The sequence below is a fragment of the Acipenser ruthenus genome, chromosome 11 (assembly GCF_902713425.1).
Source record: "Acipenser ruthenus chromosome 11, fAciRut3.2 maternal haplotype, whole genome shotgun sequence".
NCBI classification, from domain to species: domain Eukaryota; kingdom Metazoa; phylum Chordata; class Actinopteri; order Acipenseriformes; family Acipenseridae; genus Acipenser; species Acipenser ruthenus.
The window spans coordinates 1,310,917-1,336,006 of NC_081199.1; the positions used below are offsets into that span (position 1 = coordinate 1,310,917).

The 25,090-nt window shown below is 41.1% G+C and overlaps 3 protein-coding genes across 7 annotated transcripts in view; 1 reads left to right on the plus strand and 2 right to left on the minus strand.

Annotated features, from left to right (window-relative positions):
* Positions 1-3,793: 3,793 nt before the first annotated feature.
* Positions 3,794-8,523, minus strand: LOC117428556 (synaptosomal-associated protein 29-like). Of its 2 annotated transcripts, none has more exons than XM_034047678.3 (6): positions 8,432-8,523; positions 7,425-7,660; positions 5,699-5,892; positions 5,451-5,536; positions 5,151-5,258; positions 3,794-4,904 (listed from the first exon to the last, which is right to left on the minus strand). In XM_034047678.3, exons 2-6 carry the CDS (start codon positions 7,653-7,655, stop codon positions 4,747-4,749), a joined length of 777 nt encoding a protein of 258 aa, XP_033903569.3. In that variant the 5' UTR covers positions 7,656-7,660; positions 8,432-8,523; the 3' UTR covers positions 3,794-4,746. The 2 variants fall into 2 exon arrangements, with proteins under 2 accessions (XP_033903569.3, XP_058888752.1); XM_059032769.1 differs by lacking the exon at positions 8,432-8,523 and adding an exon at positions 8,297-8,316.
* The window catches only part of LOC131739347 (phosphatidylinositol 4-kinase alpha), a 37,164-nt gene continuing 20,531 nt past the window's right edge, over positions 8,458-25,090 (plus strand). For 3 of the 4 annotated variants that reach the window (XM_059032764.1, XM_059032766.1, XM_059032767.1), the window contains exons 1-27: positions 8,613-8,915; positions 9,667-9,783; positions 10,039-10,132; positions 10,356-10,444; positions 10,697-10,769; positions 10,856-11,115; positions 11,256-11,322; positions 11,909-12,057; positions 12,432-12,497; positions 12,747-12,843; positions 13,259-13,450; positions 13,899-13,999; positions 14,269-14,398; positions 14,688-14,817; positions 15,173-15,268; positions 15,571-15,754; positions 16,296-16,399; positions 16,683-16,851; positions 17,986-18,036; positions 22,648-22,756; positions 23,148-23,284; positions 23,578-23,711; positions 23,862-23,944; positions 24,201-24,271; positions 24,357-24,481; positions 24,600-24,681; positions 24,994-25,077. In XM_059032764.1, coding sequence (XP_058888747.1) covers positions 8,817-8,915; positions 9,667-9,783; positions 10,039-10,132; positions 10,356-10,444; positions 10,697-10,769; positions 10,856-11,115; positions 11,256-11,322; positions 11,909-12,057; positions 12,432-12,497; positions 12,747-12,843; positions 13,259-13,450; positions 13,899-13,999; positions 14,269-14,398; positions 14,688-14,817; positions 15,173-15,268; positions 15,571-15,754; positions 16,296-16,399; positions 16,683-16,851; positions 17,986-18,036; positions 22,648-22,756; positions 23,148-23,284; positions 23,578-23,711; positions 23,862-23,944; positions 24,201-24,271; positions 24,357-24,481; positions 24,600-24,681; positions 24,994-25,077 — 3,093 coding nt within the window. In that variant the 5' untranslated portion in view covers positions 8,613-8,816. Of the gene's footprint in view, positions 8,541-8,612; positions 8,916-9,666; positions 9,784-10,038; positions 10,133-10,355; positions 10,445-10,696; positions 10,770-10,855; positions 11,116-11,255; positions 11,323-11,908; positions 12,058-12,431; positions 12,498-12,746; positions 12,844-13,258; positions 13,451-13,898; positions 14,000-14,268; positions 14,399-14,687; positions 14,818-15,172; positions 15,269-15,570; positions 15,755-16,295; positions 16,400-16,682; positions 16,852-17,985; positions 18,037-22,647; positions 22,757-23,147; positions 23,285-23,577; positions 23,712-23,861; positions 23,945-24,200; positions 24,272-24,356; positions 24,482-24,599; positions 24,682-24,993; positions 25,078-25,090 lie in introns of those variants that run through there. The other variant, XM_059032765.1, reaches the window with a different exon arrangement.
* Positions 18,939-22,165, minus strand: LOC131739348 (heparin cofactor 2-like). The gene is made up of 5 exons (XM_059032768.1): positions 22,039-22,165; positions 20,776-21,676; positions 20,161-20,434; positions 19,738-19,882; positions 18,939-19,537 (listed from the first exon to the last, which is right to left on the minus strand). The coding sequence occupies exons 2-5, from the start codon at positions 21,656-21,658 to the stop codon at positions 19,346-19,348; spliced, it is 1,494 nt and encodes a 497-aa protein (XP_058888751.1). The 5' UTR covers positions 21,659-21,676; positions 22,039-22,165; the 3' UTR covers positions 18,939-19,345.

Below are 25,090 nucleotides of genomic sequence, written 5' to 3' on the forward strand. Positions count from 1 at the left end.
TTGTTTGGTTCTGTTTTTTTTTTCACTGCTGGGATAATGGTATCTCTGTTGCCCATCTGTAATTACAGTGTTCAGCCAGGATTAACATTCTACATTCTATTCTCTTGAGATCACAGGTAGTGGAATGTTATTCAACTTCAAAGGGGTTTGGATGTGTGCAACGTATATTTTTGTCTACATTTGCTCAGGATCCACTACAGGTGAGGCATTATTATTATTATTATTATTATTATTATTATTATTATTATTTATTTCTTAGCAGATGCCCTTATCCAGGGCGACTTACAATTGTTACAAGATATCACATTATTTTTACATACAATTACCCATTTATACAGTTGGGTTTTTACTGGAGCAATTTAGGTAAAGTACCTTGCTCAAGGGTACAACAGCAGTGTCCCCTACCAGGAATTGAACCCACAACCCTCCAGTCAAGAGTCCAGAGCCCTAACCACTACTCCACACTGCTGCCCTATACAGGCATACAGTACTGTACTGGAAGATGAAAAGTAAACATTGCAGTATTTCTTCTCCTGGTTAGAGTTCAGAATTGCCTTGTTTGAACTTGTTGAAAACTGCAGGTATGACTGCTGTATTCCTCATAGCTCTTTGTGGATAACACGTATTACAAACTAGAGAGAGATTCTTATACTTTTCAGTAAAGTTGAAACAAACAGAACCGCCTTTTTCAGTTTAGGGAAAGCAAAGTAAACAGTTACACTTTAGTGATTAACACAAAATGGGATTTTAATGGTCTACAATCATGGAATCGATGCTCTACCCCTAGGGCTGTCCCTTCGATAGCCCAACTCGGTCTTCTTGCTCACTGTAGGTCGATATGACAATACAAGCTCAGAGCCATCCAGTACAGTGGTGAAGAAGGAGCAGGGGGAGCTGTTAATACACATTTACTTCTGTGACATGTTTATTCAGTCTGCTTTACTGTACCTGCTATTCTTTACAATGATTGCTAATGCAGTGCTGTTGGGAGTGCATACTGTACTGTCAGGAATGCTGCTACCTGATTACTACCGGCCTGTCACACAGGGCTTGGGTGGTGACGTCAGGCCAGGACACAGACTGGGGTATGAAAAGTGCTGCGGTGCGTTTTAATTATAAATAAACAAAAGGTTTTTAACAAGATAGGAACAAACACCATGCTGGTACAGCGATCACACAGATAGCAGTACAAAAACACTGTGCTAGTACAGTATAATACATAATACACACAGGGGCGGGGGGTACCCTGTCACACGGGCAGATAAAATAACACGTGCGTGATCATCCAGCTCATCCAGCTCTCCTCTGTCAACACCTCCCGTTGGTATTTAGATTTAAATTGGGGCTGTTGACCTCTGCCAGGGCTTTGCCACCCATGCCATTAATGTATCCGAACACCTATAAAACATCCACAAACATGTCAGTATCCTGGATGTCTGTTTCTTTTCAGTTAAGAGAAGGCTGCACCGGCAACAGAAGAGTTAAATGCAAGTAAAAGAATTCAAAACAAAACCATAAAAGCATTCCAGATGGGATTCAGAATTGTGGAACAAACATGTTTATTGATTGTTTCAATGCATGAAATCCTCTTCTGGTTCAGCTTTTGACATGCTTTGGTTTAAGGAGTAATTGCTATAATTATGTAGAGAAGTGGGAAGGGGGTGGGTACAGTGTTGCACATCTTCAAACACAGACGTGTTCAACAGACAAAAGACTGAAGACAGAGGGGTCTATCAATTGAACTAAACTGGCAGGTCTAAATACCACCACTGTTTAAATATTAAAATAGGACCAAACCTGGCAACTTGCTTTCAAATACAAAGACAGACAGACACACACACCGAGCACTTGCATACACTCTCTGGGGAACACGCCCAAATGTCCCTTTCTAGTCGTTTACCTTTTTTTGTTTTGCTTGTATCTCAGAAACAATAAGGTAGTGAAAATGCAAAACACAAAATGGAATACTACATTTACTAGCAGTTACTTTGTTTTCAAAAAGCTCCAGCTTGGAGATGCATTCTGAGATTGTAGTTCCATTCGCTTGCGGTTTGTTGCTCCGATCCTCTGGATCTGTTTCCAGTTCCGTTTTCCCATCGGAGTTCTGCACTCTGGTTTTATTTTTAGAATCCCCTCCTCCCTCGAAAAAGTGTTTCTTAATTACTGTGTATCCAGTGCCTTAGGGAAACTGACTGGTTATTTTCAACACAAAAAATAGGACTGCAAAAAAGACTGTATGCAAAACAATTAAGGCATGATTATCATACGTTGGCTCTGCCCTGATAAAGGCATGCAGGGATTCCTGCTTTACACAACCTACCTCTGTGAAGTCGGTAGGCAGGGGTAGGGGGTAAAAAAAAAAACATAGCAACTGGACTGCAAAGCCCATTTTTCTTCCCAGCTCTACCAAGTCAGCGTAACTCTTTATTCCCCTGGTGTATAACAGTGGAGATAGATTTGGGACAGCCATCGCCCCTGAACCCGGCTTAACCTTTGTTAGCAATGGGCCGGGTTTTGAAAAGGCAGGAAGGCCTGTCTTTGGCTCCGTGCCTGATTGTCCCTGACAGCAGTGAGTTCTGGGATTATCTCGTCTGAAAAGCGGGGAATTCCAGGCCATCAAGGGCATTGTCACAGCCCAGGCGCTGTTTGCTTACATGAAGACTGCTGTTCAAAGCAGCTCTCCACGGGCTTCGAAAAACCAACAGCGCAACTTCCGATTGTGGTTTGCACTTGTCTCTCACTGGAGATAAACCACAGCCACTGGTGATGCTGGGAACGCATTGTTTGCATGATAATATAGCATTGCTCAATGTGGATGAACGATAGGTTTGGAGACTTCATGAGGAGCAGAACCTAATCATAGTAACCTTGTTTACTATGTGGGAGCAAAGATGTTCTACATGTACTGGTTCAACCATGTTAATGAATGCCGCTTGAATAAAGTGGGGGTAAGTTTTCAGAAAATGGAAAGAACCACACAGTGCTTCAGAGTTCAGAGTGTACAATCAGCAAAAAACAAAGCATTCAAATACCATTCAAAATGAAGACAGCAAGGAAAAGGTTGTGCAACTCAAGGGAGCCCATCTGTCCTGTAGTACATCAGCATTAGACTTACCTCTCGACTCCAGCGCTTTAGTTTAGAAGCATGGTTTGCAGTTCATGTCCACTGTCCATTCAATTCAATGGACTGACATGCCAGTTCATTACACAATGCCTCTGGTTTACCTGTGAAAAGACCATGCTGTAACCTGGTTTAAACACATACATACCCGGGATTCCTTTTTCGAACGTCCCAGATAGAATTCCCCTTTAAGGTTTTAGACACACGTCTGTGTGTGTTGTCTGCCATTTATCGCTAGTACTGCAGTTTCTCCCTCTCCCTCTCCTGTACTGCGAGGAAGGGGGACAGAGGTATCCTCTCGTCCGTGTTCTCTACATTTAACAGAGCTCCTTTTCACAGAGAGCAGATTCGCATTCCTAATCAAAACCAGGTCCCCCGTCAGGAACTTGTCTCAGTACATTAAAGTGACGGATTGCATGTCTGTCATGTGCACTATCGCACAAGGGGGTCTTTCTGAATATTTACAGCAAACGCCAAGTCGTCAGAGCAGTGTCCCAGACCTCCAGCTTGGCAGGCGTGTTGAGTAATATGTGTCAGTACTGCGGATCTCTTAATTCTGCAACCTGCATTGCATTTACTGCGATTTGTGAAAAAAAAGGAGGAATATTAATCTCATTGTATTAAAGAGGCATCATGAGTGGCCAGGGGCTGAGTTATTAAAGAACCGCAGTCTCCAGAGCAATGCATTGAATTTATTATCAAAATTCAGGAAAACAACAAACAGTCACCATGAGAACGTTCTATATAATGAATCTAAAACAGTGATCTGAATGATGCTTAGCACAACACAATAAAGTAGTTACATGATGTAACTGCAGGTCAGGTGAGAGCATGTAAAGGAATCCCACATCTCAATACCAAACTAAACTCTGCAGTTGTCTGCACAATTCATCTGGAAGTCTTCTTGTAAAAACAATGAGATTCATGGTTATATAACACCCCCCCCCCCCAAACATCTTTCTATAAAGCATGGCTGTGTGCTGTTTGTTTTCTTTGATGCATTTAAATAAAAAGGTCATCAGAAGATTATTAAGAATGCTGTTACAATGCGATCCTTCTAGCACAGGGTGTGTATAATGCTTTATGGTCGGGTCTCTCACTTTTCCCCAAATGCAAAAGCAATCTCATTACAAGGTGCATCACAAACAGCACAGAGAGTGTTGCATCCTTATTCTTAACAAAAATACTATCTGGATATCTATATTGGATTGGAAGAGTTAGTGGTAGCTTGCATTGCTGAAAAATGTTAAGACGTTTAGCTTATACTACTTTATATCCACAATAAACAGGACATCTTAACAGAATTAACTCCATAAAGCTTTAAATAGGCCACATTTTTGACACGGTATACATACAGTAGCTGCTGCGTTGAGTACACTGTAACCATCAAAACAGCAAACCTAGTCTCATTTTTGGGATGGTTTGGTCTGGGAATAAAGGAATACTTTATCCCCTGTGAATCTGCTTAACATTCAGAGGGTATAAAATATTCCTTTTTTTTTTTTACAGGCAGCAATAACAAAATAATAATAATAATAATAATAGTCATAGTATACAAGAAATAAGATCAACTCAAAATTCATGATTACAAGAGTATGCAGAACTGTGTTGGTCGTATAGGTTTATTAAAGTTTTTTCAGCTGTTGATCTGTGGCCCTAATTTTCAAATCCATATTGTCTACTTTTCCAGTCAATCTGTCAAGGATCAGGTCTTGAGAGTCTATCTCAGTCTGCAGCCCCAATCCAAGGTTCTTCAGACGGCTCAGCCCAGCAGCCATGTCATCTGTAGGTGGGAAATAAAGGAGGACCTTGATCAATCTGAACAGATTAACTCCTCACTTTGACAGACCCACCTTAAATATTTCAGGGTGTTTAGTATGTGTAGTGCAAAAAGTATGCACTTTTATTAATAGTACAATGGGGACAATGCAGACTGATGTGTCAATATGCCAGTCAACATGGAAGGTCCTGGATGTAAAATCCAGGTCCGGCACTAATTAAAGATATTGCTTTCTGGAGGTATTCTTACCCAAGTTATTATCCAGCTGTTGGTGGGCTGTCATTAGCTGCTTGTTCTTGGGATATCCATTACTGCTTTGTGAAGAGGAGAAATCAGCACTGGCTCCAGCACCAAATCCTACAAAATTAGACAAATACTGTATTCTTATTTCAGTCTGAACACTGTGGCTTATTTTAAACCTTTAGTGTCTTGGACCATTTGTGTTTATTTACTTTGTAGCAGCGTCATCTGGTGTCTACATCAGGAATTACAGGTAGGTGCATCCTTTATGTCTGAATCCCTACAGTATCAAGTGGAGATTTTTATTACCTCCTGTATCTATTTTTCTCAGATTAGGGTGGCTTGCTTGGTAGTTTTGTTCTTGCTCCTTGCTGTGGACCAATGCATCTTGCAATCTGGTAGGTATAAAATAATAGAACAACAGTTACTGGTTTTCCATGCAACTACAGGCAATGTGTTTCTCTGTCTCAATTTCAACTTCAAACAAAATGCAAAGTGAAAAGCATGGAAAGTCGTCTTCTTCTTGTTTTTTTTATTGTGAAGCGATGAAAACTCACCTGCTGCTGGGTTTGTAGTCTGGGGGCTGTTCCGGTGGTGGTTTCGTCTCTGGTTTGGGTTTGAAGTAATTGACCAAGCCTCCGAACACACTCTTTATACTGTTGATATGCCGCTGGCTGGTCTTCAGGTCCTCATCCATGTTATCCACCATCCTCTCGGTCCGTTTCAGAGCCTCACCCTGTCGAATCAATTCCTAAAGGGAATTTTAAAAGAGGCAGTTTTAGAAACATTAAAACGAGCATGTTTTCTTTTAACGGATCAATCGGAGCATGTAAACGATCAATTAATCCGTTCCTCATCTTGTACTGTAGGTCCCATCTGCTACGGAACTGAAGTACTAGACCAGTGGAAAACATTCCGTAAAACAAGAGCATTACAGTGAAATTAAACTCTAGGCCTAATACATCTTAAAAATGGTCTACTAATTGAGCAAACTGATTCTCCCTAGTAGAAATGGTATAGGCACGGTCTAAAAGCTACATTTCTTTGGATGGACATGCCTCTTCAAAGAAAGTGTTTCTGAGGACAAACGTGCCAGGGTCACTATGAAAGTAACACCACACTGTAGGTGTGAAACCAACTAACCCACTGGCTTTTTTCATCGGGGGCTTCCTTTATTGCAGAATTAATGAAAAATAATTGCGAGAGAGGCCACACATATATGGATCACTAACCTGGAAGAGTATTTGAAGAACAACAACAAAAATAACTCCTGCAATACAGTAACCCAACAGTGGGGAAAGGACACAAGGGGCCCTCCTTTGAAGCAAGTGCAAAGGGAAAACAATGGAGAGAATTACAACTTCTGTAACCGTGTACATTTTAGTTGAAGGAAGGAGCAGTTTCTTAACATTGTATTTGTATTATATTGTATTACTGTCTCTGAAAATGTGCCTTTGCTTGTGTGCCCTTGCTGGGAAATACGGCACAGCATACAGTAGTTAAATGACAAGGTTTTAAGATAATGCACAGCAGTATATTGACTTAACCTTGCTGAAATCTGTATTTGCTGAACTGCACTCAATAGTGACAAAAAGGCTGTGCAGTGCATCACTGCTTTTCAATGAATTAACCATAGTTTATTAATTGAGAGATAACAGACTTAAAAGGAGTTATGAAATACATAACTGTCCTCTTTTCTGCTAAGAACCAGCCTTCATGAGCTGTCAGGGACAATGCATTTACAGCATACGTGGACTACAAGGTTAATCTCAATTCCTTATCGGGGAGGAACAGCAAAATTCCACTGGCCTTTCCTCTGACTTGCCCAATTCCTACAAAATATGCTTAGCTGTTTCCTGTCACTGATAATAACAGCTGTTCTTGCAAGAGAAAGGCATGCTTCAGAAAACGCAACACGTCTGAAGGGGAAGGGGTTTACATCTAAATCACTACATTCAGGGGGCTTTATGAGAAGCAATTCTATCAATGTGTGCGTGGCTCAGGGCTGTTCCTATTTGAACTGTTACATGTTGGCAGTGATCAGCTGAAGTGACCTCATGTCATGGAATTAGAGAGCCTCACTTGTTGTGTTGGTACAGCCCTGTATCAGGTATGGCTCATAATCCAATGAGATCCACTAATGTGAAAGTGCACATCCCCAACTACAGTGCTGCCATCAACCACTCCTGGTAGGGTGTCAGAAAACCGCTGAGTACACATTGTAAGTGAAGGAGAGCGCTGGGTTCAGGTGCATTTGGTAACACTGCACAGGTTCAGACACACCTCTGCTGTCTCGGACCCCACTTTCTCAGACTCGTAAATAAGAGAGACCGATCTCTGGCTGCTGTCGACTGCGGACTGGGCTGTCCGCATGACCTCCTGTTCCAGCCACCTCTGCCGGTCCTCTGCCTCTGTCGGCTCGCTCCAGCCGCCGCTTCCACTCGCTTTCCCCCCAAAGTCTTCATCGTCATCATCAGCGAAAGGGTTGCGATTTCCACGGTATGCAGACATCATTAACGCTGAAAGAAAAGGTTTTAAAACATATTACAGTCATTATATATACCAGTATTTCCCTGAAGGAACCTGGGTCAGATCCACGCCACAGATTTCCCAAACAAGACTCCAATTAAATATCCACACAAACCGATAGTTAACAGGGAGTTTATTAAGCCAGGAACCTGGTTCGACTGGCTACATTTCAACACAATAGGATGGGACTAAACGGGTCATGTCTTGCATAAAATAAGCAATAATAACGAATACAGTGTGGATAAATCTGTATATTGTGAAAAACAATAAAATAACAATCTGAGAAAAAAAAAAAAGGCATAATAAAGTACTTGGGACTGTGTAAGACAATCAGACGTTCAGCAGAATTATTATAAAAACTATTTACACTACCTCTCTTAATATTTATACTCAAACTGATTTTTGTCTCATAGTGCAGTGTCGCTTAGCGATTTACAACTATTTGCTCTATAAAGAACACATGTCTACGTACAAATTTAACACAAACAACTAAAATAGAAAGCTTTGAGAATCGGTATTTTCGAAATACACAGTAGCTCTACTTTGTGGATAAGGCCCCCAGAATCATCCATATAAACCTGGAACTGTAAATGCACGTCAGGAATGGAAGTGAAACTAGGAACTACCCTTCTCTGGGTTACCGTACCAGTCTCCAACCCGTCTGTTGTTGTTTTATTTTATTTTATTTTAATTTTATTTTATTTAATTTTATTTTTACGTTAAACAGTTTTAAATAAGAAAGAAAAAACTATTCCACGTACCTCGCTAACTGATTCTAACTCTCTGCCTTGGCCCTAGCGCAGCTGCTGTGTCAGCTGATCTCAACCGGAACAAGTTCCCCGTTTGATTACGTCACTGGCTGTTTGTCACGTGAGTCAGGTCCTGTCAAACTGAATTTGAATCATTCTGTAACTCTAAGTATTATGTAGCTATCAGAAATATATATTTGTTTGTTTTTTTTAATAACGGGCACATATCGGTGTTTTAAAGTTTAAGCAGCTCGAGCTCCTTTGCTGCTGTTTTCTGAAGTTTTGACTTTGCCTTTTCCTCCCTATCTTTCTGCACGGTTCTGCGCAGTTTGTCCTCTCTCCCGCGCCGTCTCCGCCCCCGTCTGCTGTTTCTTCTCTGTCGGATGGAGAAAGGAAGATGTCGGTGAAAGGGGGAGGAAGCCGGGGGTTTTATTTCAACACGGTTCTGTCTCTTTCTCGATCCCTGGCCGCACACAGACCTGCGCCACTAGACAAGGTAATTCGCAGGGTTCTCGGCTGTTTTTATACACCGGGTTGGTAAATTCTGGGCGTAATGTTTTTGGCCCTGTTTGGGGTGTTGTTTTGGTTGGTATGAATGATATACATCCTTGTTCTTTGAGTTGACAAATCAGAATAGACTTCAGATTCCTGAGTGTTGCATACAGTGAGCAATGATGCTTTTCGGTCAGTTAGTTTAGAGGGAGACTGTTCTGTTCTGTAGTTGTCCATAGTTTCAGCATTACCAGGAAGCATTTAATAATTGAAGGACTTTGAGTTAGCTTCTGAAGACCTTTCCTGTCTCGAGCATACTCCGGTGGCATTTGATTCCCTACCGGAGACACCGTTGCCAGGTGACACACATTTATGCTGATGCAATTGATAATATACTAATAATTGAGTCTTGTTTTCATAAGAAGCCATCAATATTTTCTTAAGATTTGTGAATGTTGTTTATTTATTTATTATAAACAGTATTGACCATTCCATAAAACATGTACCGTTTGTTACAGTGGACAACGTCATCAATAGCAGACTACTGGCAAAACCAAGACTATTTTTTATGATCACTTGTTGTGCATCACATGAAAAAATGTGGGCGTGACGCAGTCTAATAGTATTGAGTTTTCAGTGAATGTCCCTCTTCCCATCGGTTTCTGTGTTTTTGTTTAATTTCATTTTGGATGCAACACGCGAGCGTCGAGAGTATAAGAAATGTTTGTTTACTGCAGTGCGTTCTGCACCCTCAGGTTCAGAAGCTGCAGTGCATGTGCCCTGTGGATTTCCATGGGATCTATCAGCTGGACGAGCGGCGGAGGGACGCAGTTATTGCTCTGGGGATTTTTCTGGTGGAGTCTCAGCTCCAGGTAAACTTACCAGTCATTGGCAGCGTGGACACCAAGAAGTGTTTGAAAAAGAAAAGACTTCTAGTCGAAAGTGTTGTCATTGGCTCTGTTTCCATTAGTAGCTAATTTAGCTCGAATTAGTGTTTTAATAGTTATGGGAGATTAACCTGCATTACATTTTCAGTTTGCATCCTCTGGTCACTCACTTTTTGTTTTGACAGATAAACAGCAATTAAAATGAATGAATGAATGAATAAACATCCCTTTGTTTTGCAGCATAAAGAAACTATAGTTCCATATTTGCTTCGCCTGCTGAAGGGGTTACACAAAGTGCAATGGATAGAAGAGAGCACAGGAAGAAAAGCAAAAGGTAGGGAATGACCTTTCTTTTGTTCGGAAATGTTTGTTTGTACAGGTCTTGTTAAGATTCCTCTGTTACTGAAAACAATTTGGTGCCCCCAATCCATAGTTTTATTAATGTTATGTATGTGTGTGTGCTTGTATATAATATATATATATATATATATATATATATATATATATATATATATATATACACACACACTGTAATATTATATATTTTTTTAATATAGAAGCCCTGCCAGTTGCAGAAAACTTCAGCTTCTGCTTGGTGACGCTGCTGTTTGATGTAGCGCAGAGGGATGCATCACTGCGAGGACAGGTAAGGGGCATGTTTGACAGACAGTGTATGACAAGCTTGTCATAAGAAACGCTGTTAGAAGAAACATCAATTGTTCTATAAAAGTAACGAAACTGAACCGTGTTGATGCTGAAAAGGTCTGGTATTTTTAAAGACATTTTCTTATTTATGTTATACTTTATCAAGCTTAAGCTTGGGCTCACTTGGGTTGAAGCGGTGAGGTGTAATTGGTCATTTTTTCCCCCCAATATTTTTCCCTTCTTGCTCCTGTAGATTTTGGATGCTGTTATGGGTGTGATGCAGGTTCTTCTGGGCATGTGTCAGTCTCCTCAATCTCAGGATAAAGGTAGATTTTTTTGTATGAATTTTAAAGTATGAGATGGTGCTCTACACAAGTATATTAGAATTGTAATTTGTGTTTGTGTCTTGCAGAGTATCTGTGCAGATCTGCAGTCCCGTGTCTGATCGGCATTGCTCGAGCTTTCGGGCGCTACAGTAATACGGACGAGTCCCTTCTTTCCAAACTCTTCCCCAAGACAGCCCTGCAGCCGCTGCGGGTTGCTGATGAGCTGGAGGGGGTGCGCAGGCGCTCCTTTAATGATTTCAGATCCATCATGCCCAGCTCGCTGCTGTCTGCCTGCCAGGGGGACACGCTGAAACGCAAGACCAGCAGCGTCTCCAACACCTCGCAGGTTAGTGTGCAATCAAATCCTGGCAGAGCTGCAGAAAGACAGGCTATCTCAGAGAAATCCAATAGTCGCTCTGAAGAGTTGAATTCTGCACTTACCAAGAAATACTGTATTAGTCACATATACATCTATTCTGTTTCCAGTCTAGCCCAGATCTTGGAGGGCCCTCTCCTAGCTCTCCTGGAGGACCAAACACGCAGTATTTTGAAGGTAAAACCTATTGCATGTTTTATAATATGATTAGCCACAGGTTACAGGTAACATAAACTCATAGTAAAACCAGGAATGAATGAAACTGCTATGCAGTGGGAAGTCTTATTTCCATCCCTGAAGTGTAAACTTGGTGCTTAACCAGGATTTCAGTGTTGCGATGGTAATTTTATTTATGCACGTTCATCTGTTTCTTAGCATCATTTATTTTGTATATGCAGTAATACTAATGCAGCAGAATGCCTCATTAGAGAGTTAATGTCATAGCACTAAAAAGGATTAACATTGCTCAGGAGACTTCCAAAGTAACAGGCGTCAAAAATACCACTTATGTAATATGGGTTTTAGTGCGCTTCAGTAATTCCAAAAGGAGGCTGATTATTATTATGAAAAGAAACTTGGAGGAGAATTGTGAGATTATGAGGCAATGCATTCTCATGTGAGTTTGTCTGACTTTTCAGACATGGCATAGGGGAAATACAAGCTGGACGTCAGATTGTACGGTTTGCACGGTCATGTTTAATCTGATCGGACACGTATGACTAGTTGTTATTAATCTGACCTGTAACCTGGTTTGTCTTTCTAGGTTCCTATCTTCCAGATGGCAGTGCAGTAGATCCAGATTACTATTTCTCAACCATCAGCTCTAGCTTCTCCGTGTCTCCTCTGTTTACTGGCAGCAGCAGCAAGGAGTTTGACATTCCCCTGGATGTGCTGAGACAGCTTCTACACATGGTGTGCTTGCAACACACGTCCTACTCACTCGTTCATTCCTTGCTTGCATATTTTTTGTTCCTAGAACTGTTTGCACATGTTGCTGTTAATAGTTTGGTTACAAGTTTCATTATTGCTTTTAAAAAATAAAAGGTTAGAAAATGTGGCCTGTAGAGTTTAATATCAAAAGAGAGCTTTCATAGTAATATACCATAATATCCCTTTTATAAGCTTACCACCATTAAAGCATAGCAAAGTCCAGTAAAGCACAGAGGTGTGTGGTAAAGCAAATATAATGGTAAATGCAGAGTAAAACCATGGGAAAACTTTCGTAAGGGATAACAGTACTCCCTCTGTGTCAGTATTGGGTATTCATCACTGTTTTGTTTTTTTAGGTGAAGCAGGTCGTTGTGGAGTCGGTTCTGAAAACGCTGGATGCAACCATGGAAGAAGTATTGGAGGTGTGTCTCTCATTTATCTGAAAAACATCATATCCATAATGTTTACTAAACAGTCCAGCTAGCTCTTGAGATCATTCATATATTGCAATGTAACTGTAGATTCATGCACACATGCTTCACTTTCAGATTACCTCAGCAAACATTAACCATTCTGTTTCTGCAGCATCTGCATCATATTAGTGAAACCCATGTCCAGTCCTGTACTTCTGCATACTGCACTGTTCACGCTAGTCATTATTTTGCTTTCAGGTTAATCCCGAAATGGAGCTCTATTACAAAACCTTTAGCGACCCCTTGTATGCGGCCATGTTTAAAATGCTGAGGGACACTTTGTACTATATGAAAGGTAAGAACAGGTTTCATTAACCTTTTTTATTTGATCATCCTCACGTCTTGTATTCCTTTCAGTTCTAGTCAGGGCCGTATTCAGAGCTTTAGAAAATGACTTGTGCTTTTGTTTGCATGAAAACTGTAGCGACTAAATCATATTTACCCAGCAAGCCGTGGGAGAGCTTACCTGTTTACTGTTTCTTACTAAACCCAACCCTTATGTGCATGGCATTCAAAACAGTGGCAAAGAGTGGCATTTTCAATGCATAATCAACGTCTTTTTTTATTGAATTGTTTTCCAGTTTATGGCCACCAGACATGTCATCCGGCTCATTTGCTTCTTTCACACGTCCCCATATAAAGAGTTTATTTATTTGTATTTTAATCCGTCGCGGTGTGTGAAAGTGTTCAAGTGATTCTGTTCTTGACAGATCTGCAGACCTCGTTTGTTAAGGAAGTCCATGACTTTGTAATGGAGCAGTTCAGCAGCAGCCAGTCTGAGCTGCAGAAGATACTTCACGACGTGGAGAGACTGCACAACGAGCTGAGCCCTCTGAAACTGCGTTGCCAGGCCAATGCTGCCTGTGTGGACCTGATGGTGTGGGCAGTTAAGGATGAGCAAGGTACATGATGGGCAATGGAGAGAGAAACTGTGGTCTGGTTTAATAATCCTAACACTGCTACTGGATCAACCTGTTTTTACATGCAGCTCGTTTCACTGCGTCTTTATTTTATGTAGTAATGTTAATAGAAGTGGGTCAGTAAATCAGCACTGGGGATTAATCAGTGGGATTAATACAGAGTTAAAGAGCGGCACTATTAAGGTCCACCTCTGTTTAGATCATTAAAATAGACCCCAGTGTATTTTTTAGATATGGGATTGAATGGGGAATGTTTCTGGGTTGGGTTGACTGCCAGCTATTTAAAAATGTAGCTACTTTAAAATGATGATAATAATAATAATAATAATGTCACTGATTATCTTATGCAATTAAAGGTACATGGCAAGAATTTAATTTCATAAGGTTAGAAAAAGGTTTAGTACTACATTTTTCTTTCTCTCCAATGTAGGTGCTGAGAACCTGTGCACAAAGCTGTCTGAGAAATTGCAGTCTAAAACATCAAGTAAAGTCATTATCGCTCACATGCCACTGCTTATCTGCTGTCTACAGGTAAACATCCCTTCATCTTGTAAATGCTGTGTGAGTGTGCAGGGCTTTGGGGCAAAAATGAAAGTGGGGTGGAATCTACTGTGTATAGCAGGAGATTGTAGGTGTAGCAGGATAGGACTGTAGAGTTGTAACATCTCAGACACTTCCGAAGTTATCCCAGAGGACAGGCAAGTATGATGTGCCGCTATGGAATGCACTCCCCAGTTGTTTAGTTGTTACTTTGCTGTGAACAGTTATGAAATGTACATTGCATACTTGCTCCTGTTTAGGGTTTGGGGCGTCTGTGTGAGCGCTTCCCTGTGGTTGCTCATTCCGTGACCATGTCTCTTCGGGATTTCCTTGTGGTTCCGTCTCCAGTGTTGGTCAAACTGTACAAGTACCACAATCAATATCACACAGGTAACTGCATAAATCTGTTCTGGTCTGTGTGTTAGCCAAAGCAGAAAGGTGATACAGTGCTCTTCACAGGGTGGGTGTGTTTGTGTGTGAATGGTTTAACTCCATAGCAGAAGGTACTGTGTGGGTGTTTGGAGAGAGTTTTTAATTGTCTGGCTTTTATTATTATTGCAAAACACCTCACAAAAGAAATGATACAGTTTCTCAAAAGCAGTTATCGTTGTGTTTGGTTTTGTAAATATGAGATGAAGCTGTGCAGTGTAATAAAGAGTTTTACTTTTTTTCTTAACAGGGACTGGAGAAATTAAGATCAGTGTTACTAACGAGTACTCTCAGTCTACACTGAATGTTTTATCCAACAAGAAAAGCCAGCCCTCGATGTATGAACAGCTACGAGATATTTCCATAGACAACATCTGTAGGTGAGCAGGGGGGCATTGGTAATGAACAGTACATTAGCTTCCAAGCAAAGAGAGAGAGCTGTTTAACTCTAAATTGTACTTGTATACAGCGCTGTTTTAGTAATCTAGTTTCCACTGAAGTTCAGCTAAATGACTGAGGAATAATGTGTTTCTGTATCCCATTATCACTTCTGCTTTTGTATCAAGTAAAGAGTGGAACAACTGAAACAAACTGCACTGGACTGTGAAACCTGGACTGTTGAGGTTTTAGACACAACCATCTCAGACTGAGAAGTGTGACTCCCCTTTTAGTCCCTGTAGTGTTTCATCACTGTTGTTCTTTATTTGTGTGGTTCTGGTTTGCTTTTCCTCCCAGGTGTCTCGAGGCTGGGCTGACCATGGATCCTGTGATTGTTGAGGCTTTCCTGGCCAGTCTGTCGAACCGTTTGTACATTTCCCAGGAAAATGATAAGTAAGCCAGTGGCTATTTGAAATGTAACTTGGCTTTTTGGCTTGCATGCACCGAAGTCTTCCCAAGTCAGTTCAGGATGTTAAATAACCTCAAATGATTTTAAACTGCTGTGCCTCTTGGAGCCTTAGGGACTTTCTATTGTGTCAATTATTGTAATGCAATCAGTATGACCTCTTATGCCCTGAACTGGTGAGCATCTCTTTATACAGGGACTCGGAGTAGTGCAAAGATCATCTAGAGGAAAGATACAGAAGCTAACTGTGCTCTTTTAAACTGGGTCTGGGCTCTTTTGTTTTGTGTAGGGAGGCCCGCCTTATTCCTGACCACACGATCCGATCCCTTGGCCACATTGCCGTGGCGCTGAGGGACACCCCCAAGGTCATGGAGCCCATCCTGCAGATCCTGCAGCAGAAGTTCTGCCAGCCTCCTACCCAGCTCGACGTCCTCATCATTGACCAGCTGGGCTGCATGGTCATCACTGGCAATGTATGTATCTGGATAATACCGCGTGCAGTACTGCCCATGGTCTGGTCATTCTGGTCATAACTGACCAGAATGACTTTGTGAATACCAACCATCTCTAACGGTTTGTGTGAGTGTTTGTGTCTTTAACAATTAAGTAAGATGCCAGGTTTGATCTAAAGACCTTTTACCCCCCCTTGCGTTCTAAACCAGCTATATGAAAATCATATTGATTTTGCTGCCACCTAGTGGATTTTAAACTATAAGCAAGCCCTGAAGTTAGGAATTCTTTTTAATGTTTTTTCTTACTCTATCTTATTATATGCGAGTGGAAATCTAAAGAAACAGGTGTTTTTCATAGGTACGTCAGACAGCAAAGTAACAAGGGAAAACAGTATAAGAAATATCTGCAGTGTTTTCAGACCATGCAAACTGCGTTACACAGTGGGGAACCTAACTTTGGATCATTCGAATTTCTTCCATACTTTCTACCCCTTCACCTAATATAAAGGTGTGTAAGTCATGTGTGGTTTACACCTTGTGACTGTCCTTTCTTGTTTCTTAGCAATACATTTACCAGGAGGTTTGGAACCTCTTCCAGCAGATCAGTGTGAAAGCCAGCTCAGTGGTGTACTCCGCTACGAAAGACTACAAAGACCATGGATACAGGTAACATGCAGTCGACCGTCAGTGTAAAACACATGGTAATGCTTTAGATGCAGTAGTATCGCTGATATATTCAATTGATATGAGAAGTGTAATAATAACCTAAGTCAGGAGCTTGTCCCAATTCGTCTCCCTTAATATTCTTGCCTGGGACAATGTGGTGATAATAAGCAAGGTGTCATTAGCCGGATGTGAAGCGCAGGTGTGTATTATTTCTTTGGTGAGGGGTAAGAGAAGTGAAATGGAAAAGTCCACTGATATACTTTTCCCTGGTGTGCGTCTGCAGGCACTGTTCTCTTGCTGTGATCAATGCTCTCGCTAACATAGCAGCAAACCTGCAGGGGGAGCAGCTGGTGGATGAGCTGCTGGTCAATCTGCTGGAGCTGTTTGTCCAGCTGGGACTGGAGGGAAAGAGAGCCAGTGAACGGGCCAGCGAGAAAGGACCAGCCCTCAAGGTATAATAACCCTTATTGATGATGATGTTGTTTGTTGTTCAGGAGCAGTGCTACGTATGACACGTCAAGAACCTTGGCTCCTAAAAATTGTTGCATCGCAAAACAAAGCACAAAAATATGATCTTTCTGTTCTCCAGCATGCTAGCTGTCCAGGATATTCTAATGGGGACGGAATGTATTGCAAGTCTTGTGTAGATGTTTTTTTTAGGGAAAATTCCCATAAGAACCACCAATGTACAAGTTATATTCAGATCAGATGGCTCAGTCTTTAGCACATCTTTGGGAAAATTACAGGATATTCTCTTCACTGATTCACAAAGTATTGCTTGATGATGAAAGACAAGCAAAAAACTATGATCAGGACCAGTGGATTACAAAATAGTATACCAAGGGACCTTTAAACATTTTTGAACATTTTGGATTGTTGGTTTTTTACTACAACCCTAGTGAACCAACGTTATGTGGGCTTAGTTCACTCCAGTTACTTGCTTTAATTGCACAGATAGTTGCACAAGGATTCGTGTTAGCATAGTTCTTTCTTCATGATTGCGCTATGAAGCTAATGTCCTTAATATTGACCAGTAATCCTTTGATTTAGAGCTGATGTTCTTTAACCAGTCAGTCGCTAAACCTAAACCAGTCATGCACTAGAGCAAAGGTCAGTGAACTGCCATGCAAATACACTATTTAAATAGGGATAGTTCAAAGAGAAGGGCTATCTGTCAAGCACTATATCATTATATAGTGACTTTTATAAAAACAAAAAATAGAACGATTCCTTTAGGAGGTAGTGAGAAGAGTGTAATGTGTTCTGTTTTGAAATAGAAATATAAAGAGTCTAAGACCAAGTAATACTTCGCGAATGGCAGTGAAGTGTGAGAGAGACCTTTACTGTTCAAGTTGTTCCATATGATCCAACATTCCATGGTGGCTTCCTGCATATAGATTATTTTTTGCAACATTACATTTAATTACCGTAGTAGGATTGCTGTATATAGACTTGTAAGACTCCTTTTTGGAACACAAATGCTAAACAATAATTTAATTCTATTACTAATTCTCGATTTACTTGTACAAAATGAATACATGTAAATGCTGCTACTAATGTCCTGTATTTATGTTCTTTCTCTTCAGGCTTCGAGCAGTGCAGGAAACTTAGGAGTGCTTATTCCAGTCATTGCTGTGGTAAGAACATTATTAAATATGGTTTAACACACATTTAGACAAATACATTCACCAGTAAGTTACTGGCATTGGAAAGAAACACATTATTTAGGGGAGCTGTGGCTATAGCAAGCGCATGCATAGGGAATACAATGTCTCTAATTTAAAGTCGAGGACAGCATGTGATTCAGATCCCCTTGATGGGGAATGCTTTAAAGGTGTAGTGTCCCATACTGTTTTATACAGAAACATTGTTACAGATTTTTAAAAGGTTGTTAAATTTATGTTGAAAATATCTCAAACAGAATTGCTCGGAAGACAGCAGGCCAGACCATTGAAAAATGTAAAACAGACACCAAAGAATCTTTCAGTGCAAAACAGAAGGTCATTGTGGGACTTTCATTCCAGGCATGTCCATTCTGTTGAGTGCAGGGCCTGTACGAAAGCCAAGAACACGTGCGTGTCATCTCAGCCCTGCCTGAAAGATTTCTATTGTATTTAGATTAGCTGCTGTTCTAGACCAGTTGAAAAGTCCCCTTGAACTTTTAAACCGCAAGGGTCACACGTTTGATAAATGGCAAAGACCTTTGCATTGTTTTGCTAGTTAACAGTTACGTGCATGAGGATTTACATGATCTCTTCAGAGTATTGGGATTAGGATCAGCTAAATTGCTTACTGTTAAACATCTATTTAAGTTCCCATGTCATTAAGTTAATGTTTGATTTTTTAAACAAATATTTAAACAGCTTGCAAAACAAGATGTTGACTTGTGGTGCAGTTTGCCTGTCCTTGACCCTGTCTGAGAGTGCACTGGCAAGGGGGATTTGTGGGATCTTGTATTCACGAATCCATCCACTAGGTGCAGTGTTCATTCAATATAAAAGGGGGAAAAACAAAACAAGGATAGACGGACAGAAGCAAGCAAGTTTTAAACAAAAACTTTAATTGTTCGTTTGCATCTTTACATACCTAAAAATGTGTACTAAAATGTAATTGCATAATGTAGAACATGCATCTGCAAAACCAGAATGATGCTGCATCAGTTTCCAATATTTTCACAATCCATGGAAACTTGGAAAATGCTGCACCACGACTGTAAAATAACTTTTTCGTGCTGAATCCTTTTCCTAGGTTACAGCACATGGAAGAGCTTTTTTAAATGTATATTTTATTCCATTTCATAAAGTAAACGTAAAACAAAACAGACTAAATCTTTAACACAAAACAATGCTAAAATAATAAAGCTCTCAGACGAGATGTATATTCAATCCAGTACCAAGATGGTTGCACCTCCACTTAAAGCACCGTGGTGTTCATGCTCTGTAAGGGTCAGTCCTTTGCTGGGTTGGCCACTCTGCCCATGAAGAGCAGGCAGTTGGTGCGTTGCTCATAGATGAGAAAGAGGAAGGGTCTGTCCACAATGAAACGGATCTGAGCAGAGAGCGGCATGAAGCCTACTTTGGTCACAGCTGCTGCCTCAGTGCCTTCTTCATTCACGGTGATTGTACCTTGGTGGTTGAACTGTGAAGAAAGGATTGAATCAAATTAGAGGATGCATGGGACCATAGACTCGTGGATACATGCCTGCGCTTATGTCCTGCAGAAGGCAGCACAGAAGTGTTTTAATTTTGCGTATTCAGTCTAGTCACCCCCCGCAGGTGATGAAATCACACTGATGGATCTGGTTTTTAATTTACAGCCGTGGCTGACTTTACACTTACCATGTCGATTGCTATTTCCTGGTCTGTCATTCCAGAGAAGTTTGCATTCCCCTCAAACAGGTCTGTGAGTCCCAGCTCCTTTAGGGATCCAATCAGGTTGTAATTCTTCTGCAGTTTAAATTTTGGGAAAACTACTTCTCGGGTTCTAACGGAACAATGGAGAAAAGTCTGTGACTGTTAATTAATAGTTTTGCTTTTGGTCTCTTACCAGAGCGTTTTTTAACTTTGACCAGTGACTTAAAAGTATACAGCCAACAATGTCTGCTGTACGTTACTGAAACTTTGTATGACTGGACTAACAATTGAACACAATAGTGGGACATACCCTTAATTGTTAGATGAAAACATCTGGTAACCCCCCATAGTTAATGCAAGTTTCAATGCAGAACTGATTTTATTAATTTGATTTAAGAGAAAACATGCCTGTTTGTCATGCTGTGCACCCATTTGTTGACCACCTCTGAGGACAGCTGTCGCTCCAAGCTCCTCATCCCAGAGAGCTTGCGTGGGATCACGATCAGCATGTAGATGTTGCCAACGTAGGGCAGCTGCAGAACGTCACACTCCAGGTCATGATCGGCTGCTGCTAGAAAATTCCCTTTGGTCTGCATCATGGAAACCTTCACAGTCTCCTTGTCGTTCAGGCGGAAGCTACGGTGGTGTGTCAGATCTGCAGGAAATTTGTTTTCCCAAGTCCCTGTGAAAAGATCTGTGTGTTATTTCAAGCAAATGGTTTATAGCCAAGAAGCTCTGGATTTGAACCCTCTCCCCCTTTGCTACGGACTCGCTATACAGCATTGGGCAAGAAACTGTACTGCAAGATGTAAACCTAACCTGCATCTATTTCTCGCTAGACCTTGACTGTGTCTGATGACCCAATATGACTACCACAATATAGCATCTTCCAAACACCAAATCACATTTTTACATTTTGTACAAAGCTGTATTTTTTTCATTCTCATGTAGCTGTTAAGTCCACGGTAGGTAATTATTCATCACACTGCCCAAAGCTCTGCAGCATAAATGGTTTTGTGTTACCTTTAAAGTAGAGGCAGTTGAGTATCATCATTAGTGTGTCAGGATTGACGGTCTTCAGGGCTTCTTTAATCAAGCCTTTTGTAAGCTTTGCTACACGTTGATTTGTTTTGGCAAGGAAAGAAGGGTCCTTGAAGTCAACCGACTGGGCCTCGGCAAAGTAGTAGTTTTTAATATTATTTCTGAACACGTCGACCAGGGCGTGCTGGCTTTCCACGTACAGATCGTTCACCGAGCGCAGGGTGTAGCCGAAATTACGTCGGAAAAGTCGATGGGTCAGTTTGCGGAAGAGGTTGTGGACGGTCACGTCCTCGTATTTAGAGCTTGCGTTCACAAAGTCTTCAAAGCCCAGGGTGTGGAATATCTGTTGATGGGTTTGATCCTTGGTCCCTAGGTCAATCATGCCCATGACGGTGGAAATGCCCACCGGAGCTAACAGGATGTTATCGGACTGGTTGGCGCCGTTCCTGAGGCTCCTGTAGAGATTGAACCCGAAGTCAGCGTTGACAGTGTTGAGACGCTGGATCCTGGATTTGCCTTGGAATAGTTTGTGCAGTTTGGCCCTCTTGATTTGTGGATCCGTGGTCTCAATGACAATGTCCACATCAGTAGCCGGGCTTTCAATCTCGTCTATCATATCAATGTAGTCGTCGTCTTCGGCAAACAGCTTGTCGAAATCGATGTAATCTTCTTCCTCTAGCTCTTCGCCTAGCAGAGTGTTTGTCAGGGTGTTTTCTTTATGGTAGTCGGTTGGGATTTCTTCCAGTGGTACAGGCTTGACATCTTCTTGTTTGGTTAAATCAAAGTGGAGACCTAGTTCTTTGACACCACAGTGTGTGGGTGAAGGGACGAGAGATGCCACAGCGACAATGACTAAGAACCACATCCTGGGAGACCCTTTCAACTGTTTGAAAAAAATACAACATGCATTTATTTAGCTTTATCATACTGAGGTATATCATAAACATCAAGGATCCATATACAACAAGGCAGCTCAACATTGTAGCACATTTAAAAAATATATATAAAAATATATATCATTTTAAAAAGAAACGGTAGAGTTTATCCAAATATCTGTTTCTTTGGCTCGGTGCATAACAGAACAGGATTGCACCATGCCTTTTGCTCTGGTGCTGCACTTTGTTCACTGTTGCAAGTTACAGTAGATGCTTTAGAAATGCTGCATTGTTAATAAAAGCAGTAGTTTTAGTATTTTGAAAGTGTTGCTGAAAGCTCTTCTCCCTGTAGAAATGTAAATGTTCTTACCAGTGTCCTCTGAAGCAGGCAGCTGATCTGAGTTCCACGCGGCACACGCGGGGTGAAGAGCTCTGTTTTTAAAAGTGTACTTTGATGTCCCTGTGATGTGTGCAAACCAGAGTAAACATTGTCTAGATCAAACAACTGAGGAAACGGCCTTGTCCCTCTCAAGCTGTTAACTCTTTGATGGACTGGCAGGCTTCTTCTTGAAAAACATAAAACAAAACAGACTTCCAGGTAGATGCCCAAGAGCACCCATCTACCTGTAATTTATTATGTGTACCTTATAATCAGTCTGTCTTTTAATATGTGCACCAAATACAAACATAGGCCTGGCTTGTAAAACAGGTGTTACATTTCTGAAGATCTCAAAAGAAAATGCAGTGCTCCCTTGTTTTGCTCTCTGACAATCAATCAGAAATGTTGAGATTTAGAGAAGGGGTCTACACAGTAAGTTACAATATAGTACTGTCAGTATGGCCTGACGCCGAGGCAGTCGAGTTTGTGAGTAATGAAGGAGCTCTGTGTTTTTATTACGAGGGATTCCCTTTCTGTCTGATGTATTTAGCTTGTGTTGCTGTTTCACACTCTCTCCTCTCTCTCCTCTCTCCCTCCTAGCTGACGCGGAGGCTGCACCCGATTAAAGAAGCCAAGCCCAGGCTGCAGAAGCTCTTCCGTGATTTCTGGCTGTACTCCGTGGTGATGGGCTTCGCTGTGGAGGGCTCAGGTGGGAGCAAGGATCGGAGTGAATATTGCAAACGACATGTTCATGCTAGAATCGCTGAATAATGTAGTTCAGTACATTGATCCTGAATGACATGTCAATTTATATCAGTAATAGACATTCTTTTAGTTGCCGTTGATTCGGAAGTATTATCGGTACCCAGAAGCTGAAAATCATTATTTTTTTTTTTTTGTCAAAATCATCAATATGTGATCATTTCCAGCGTTTTCACTTTTTCTTTCTATTCCTTTGTGGGACATTTTTTGAAAAATAGAAACTTAAAATCAAATGACACCAGATTTAAATTTGCTTAGACGACAATAAAATAAGCGGTGCTTGAATGGACAGTGAAAGACGCAGCACGTAACGGATTGTTCTTCTGTTGATGCTGCAGGCCTGTGGCCGGAGGAGTGGTATGAAGGAGTGTGTGAGATTGCCACCAAGTCTCCACTGCTGACCTTTCCAAGTGGAGAGCCGCTGCGCTCCGAGCTGCAGTACAACTCAGCCCTGAAGAACGACACGGTCACCCCTGTGAGAGCTCAGCCCATGCTTTTACTGCCGTGGACCCGGCTAGACGCAAGCAGATAGATAGAGCCAGCCAATCAGACAGAAAACCTGGAATATGTAGGATTGGATAACAGTCAGGTGTTGTCATTAACAATGATCTGTTTATGATCTGAGCTGAAACTCCATATACTGTAATTTTGAACAGTTTAAACACAATTGGAAATCTGTGTGTGTGTGTGTCCTTGTTTTGTTTTTTTTGAAAGATTCAATTGCTAACCTGAGAATATATCCCCCCCACCCCACCCCACCCCATGCAGGCTGAGCTGAATGAATTGAGGAGCACCATTATAAACCTGCTGGACCCCCCTCCTGAAGTAGCTGCTTTGATAAACAAACTGGACTTTGCCATGTCCACCTACCTGCTGTCTGTGTACAGACTGGAGTATATGAGGTGTATATTTTACATTTCTATATTTGTATTGTTTTGCAGTTTGAATAAAGGTGTATGCAGTAGAACCAGGGCCAGTGAAATGTGCATTCTTGGAACAAAACTTTAGTTTTTGTTGGGGTAACATTTTACACTTTGACATGTTTATTTCAGGGTGTTGCGCTCCATGGATCCAGACCGTTTCCAGGTCATGTTCCGCTATTTCGAGGACAAAGCAATTCAGAAAGACAAGTCAGGTAGATACAAACTCTGTCTGTATTTCATAGAAACCCAACTGTGAATGCTTCCTATTGCAAGGAGAAATCCATGTACAGCAATCATTACGTAAATATGAATGCTAATATAATCTGAGGACATGTATCAATACATTTCTGTAAGCCAGTTTGCATTGTTTTAGTATAGGATTACAGTATCTGATTATTATTATTATTATTATTATTATTATTATTATTATTATTATTATTATTGAAATCCATCTTATTATTTCAATAGGAATGATGCAGTGTGTGATTGCAGTTGCAGATAAGGTCTTTGAGGTTTTTCTGCAAATGATGGCTGACAAGGTTGGTTGCATTAGTAATACCAATTGATCTGTTTTTGTTTGAAAAAGTTCAGTGGCATCACATGAGATACATCATTTTTTTTTAGCCCAAAACTAAAGAGCATGAAGAGGAGCTGGAGAGGCACGCCCAGTTTTTGTTGGTTAATTTTAACCACATTCACAAAAGGATCCGGAGAGTAGCTGACAAGTACCTGTCAGGGCTGGCAGAAACGTGAGTAACCCAGGACTAGAGTGGGCAGATACAGAGTTTGTGTGGGAGGGAAAGATTTCAACTGTGATCCCCCATTACAGTTTCTTATGCACTTCCGTCTGGCTCATGTCTTTTGCAGGTTCCCTCACTTGCTGTGGAGTGGTAGAGTTCTGAAAACCATGCTGGACATCCTTCAGACCCTCTCCCTGTCCCTCAGCGCTGTAAGTGTAACACCTTGCACTTCACCTGCATGCAAACAGTACAGAACCGGTATTGCCAAACACATCTAATGCTGCTGGATGTGAAATGTATTTCATCCACTAACTGCAAAAACACTCGGTACTAAAAGAAACAATGTCAAATTCAATGGCAACAGTTCAGACTTGTAGCAAGAGTTTTAAACTCACGTCATTGTAAAGAGAGACGTGCAGTTAAAACGTGTTGTCGTTGAAATGTGTGAAGTTTCTTTTATGTTAATTATAATGAGCAGTAAACTGTTAAGTAATGTCTTTTATTCGTTTGTTTGTTGGTAGGATATTCACAAGGACCAACCCTACTATGACATTCCAGACACTCCACACAGAATCACTGTTCCAGACACCTATGAAGCCAGAGAGGTAGACTTATTAT

Excerpts from the sequence above, each read along its gene's own strand:
- LOC117428556 (XM_034047678.3), bottom strand. The coding sequence starts at position 7,655 with ATGATGTCTGCATACCGTGGAAATCGCAACCCTTTCGCTGATGATGAC. Across the intron at positions 5,893-7,424 it reads TGGGGTCCGAGACAGCAGAG|GAATTGATTCGACAGGGTGA; the intron begins GTGTGTCTGAAC and ends AATTCCCTTTAG. Across the intron at positions 5,537-5,698 it reads GACTACAAACCCAGCAGCAG|ATTGCAAGATGCATTGGTCC; the intron begins GTGAGTTTTCAT and ends TATACCTACCAG.
- LOC131739348 (XM_059032768.1), bottom strand. The coding sequence starts at position 21,658 with ATGTGGTTCTTAGTCATTGTCGCTGTGGCATCTCTCGTCCCTTCACCC. Across the intron at positions 20,435-20,775 it reads CAACTGCCTCTACTTTAAAG|GGACTTGGGAAAACAAATTT; the intron begins GTAACACAAAAC and ends ATCTTTTCACAG. Across the intron at positions 19,538-19,737 it reads AGGAAATAGCAATCGACATG|TTCAACCACCAAGGTACAAT; the intron begins GTAAGTGTAAAG and ends CTTTCTTCACAG.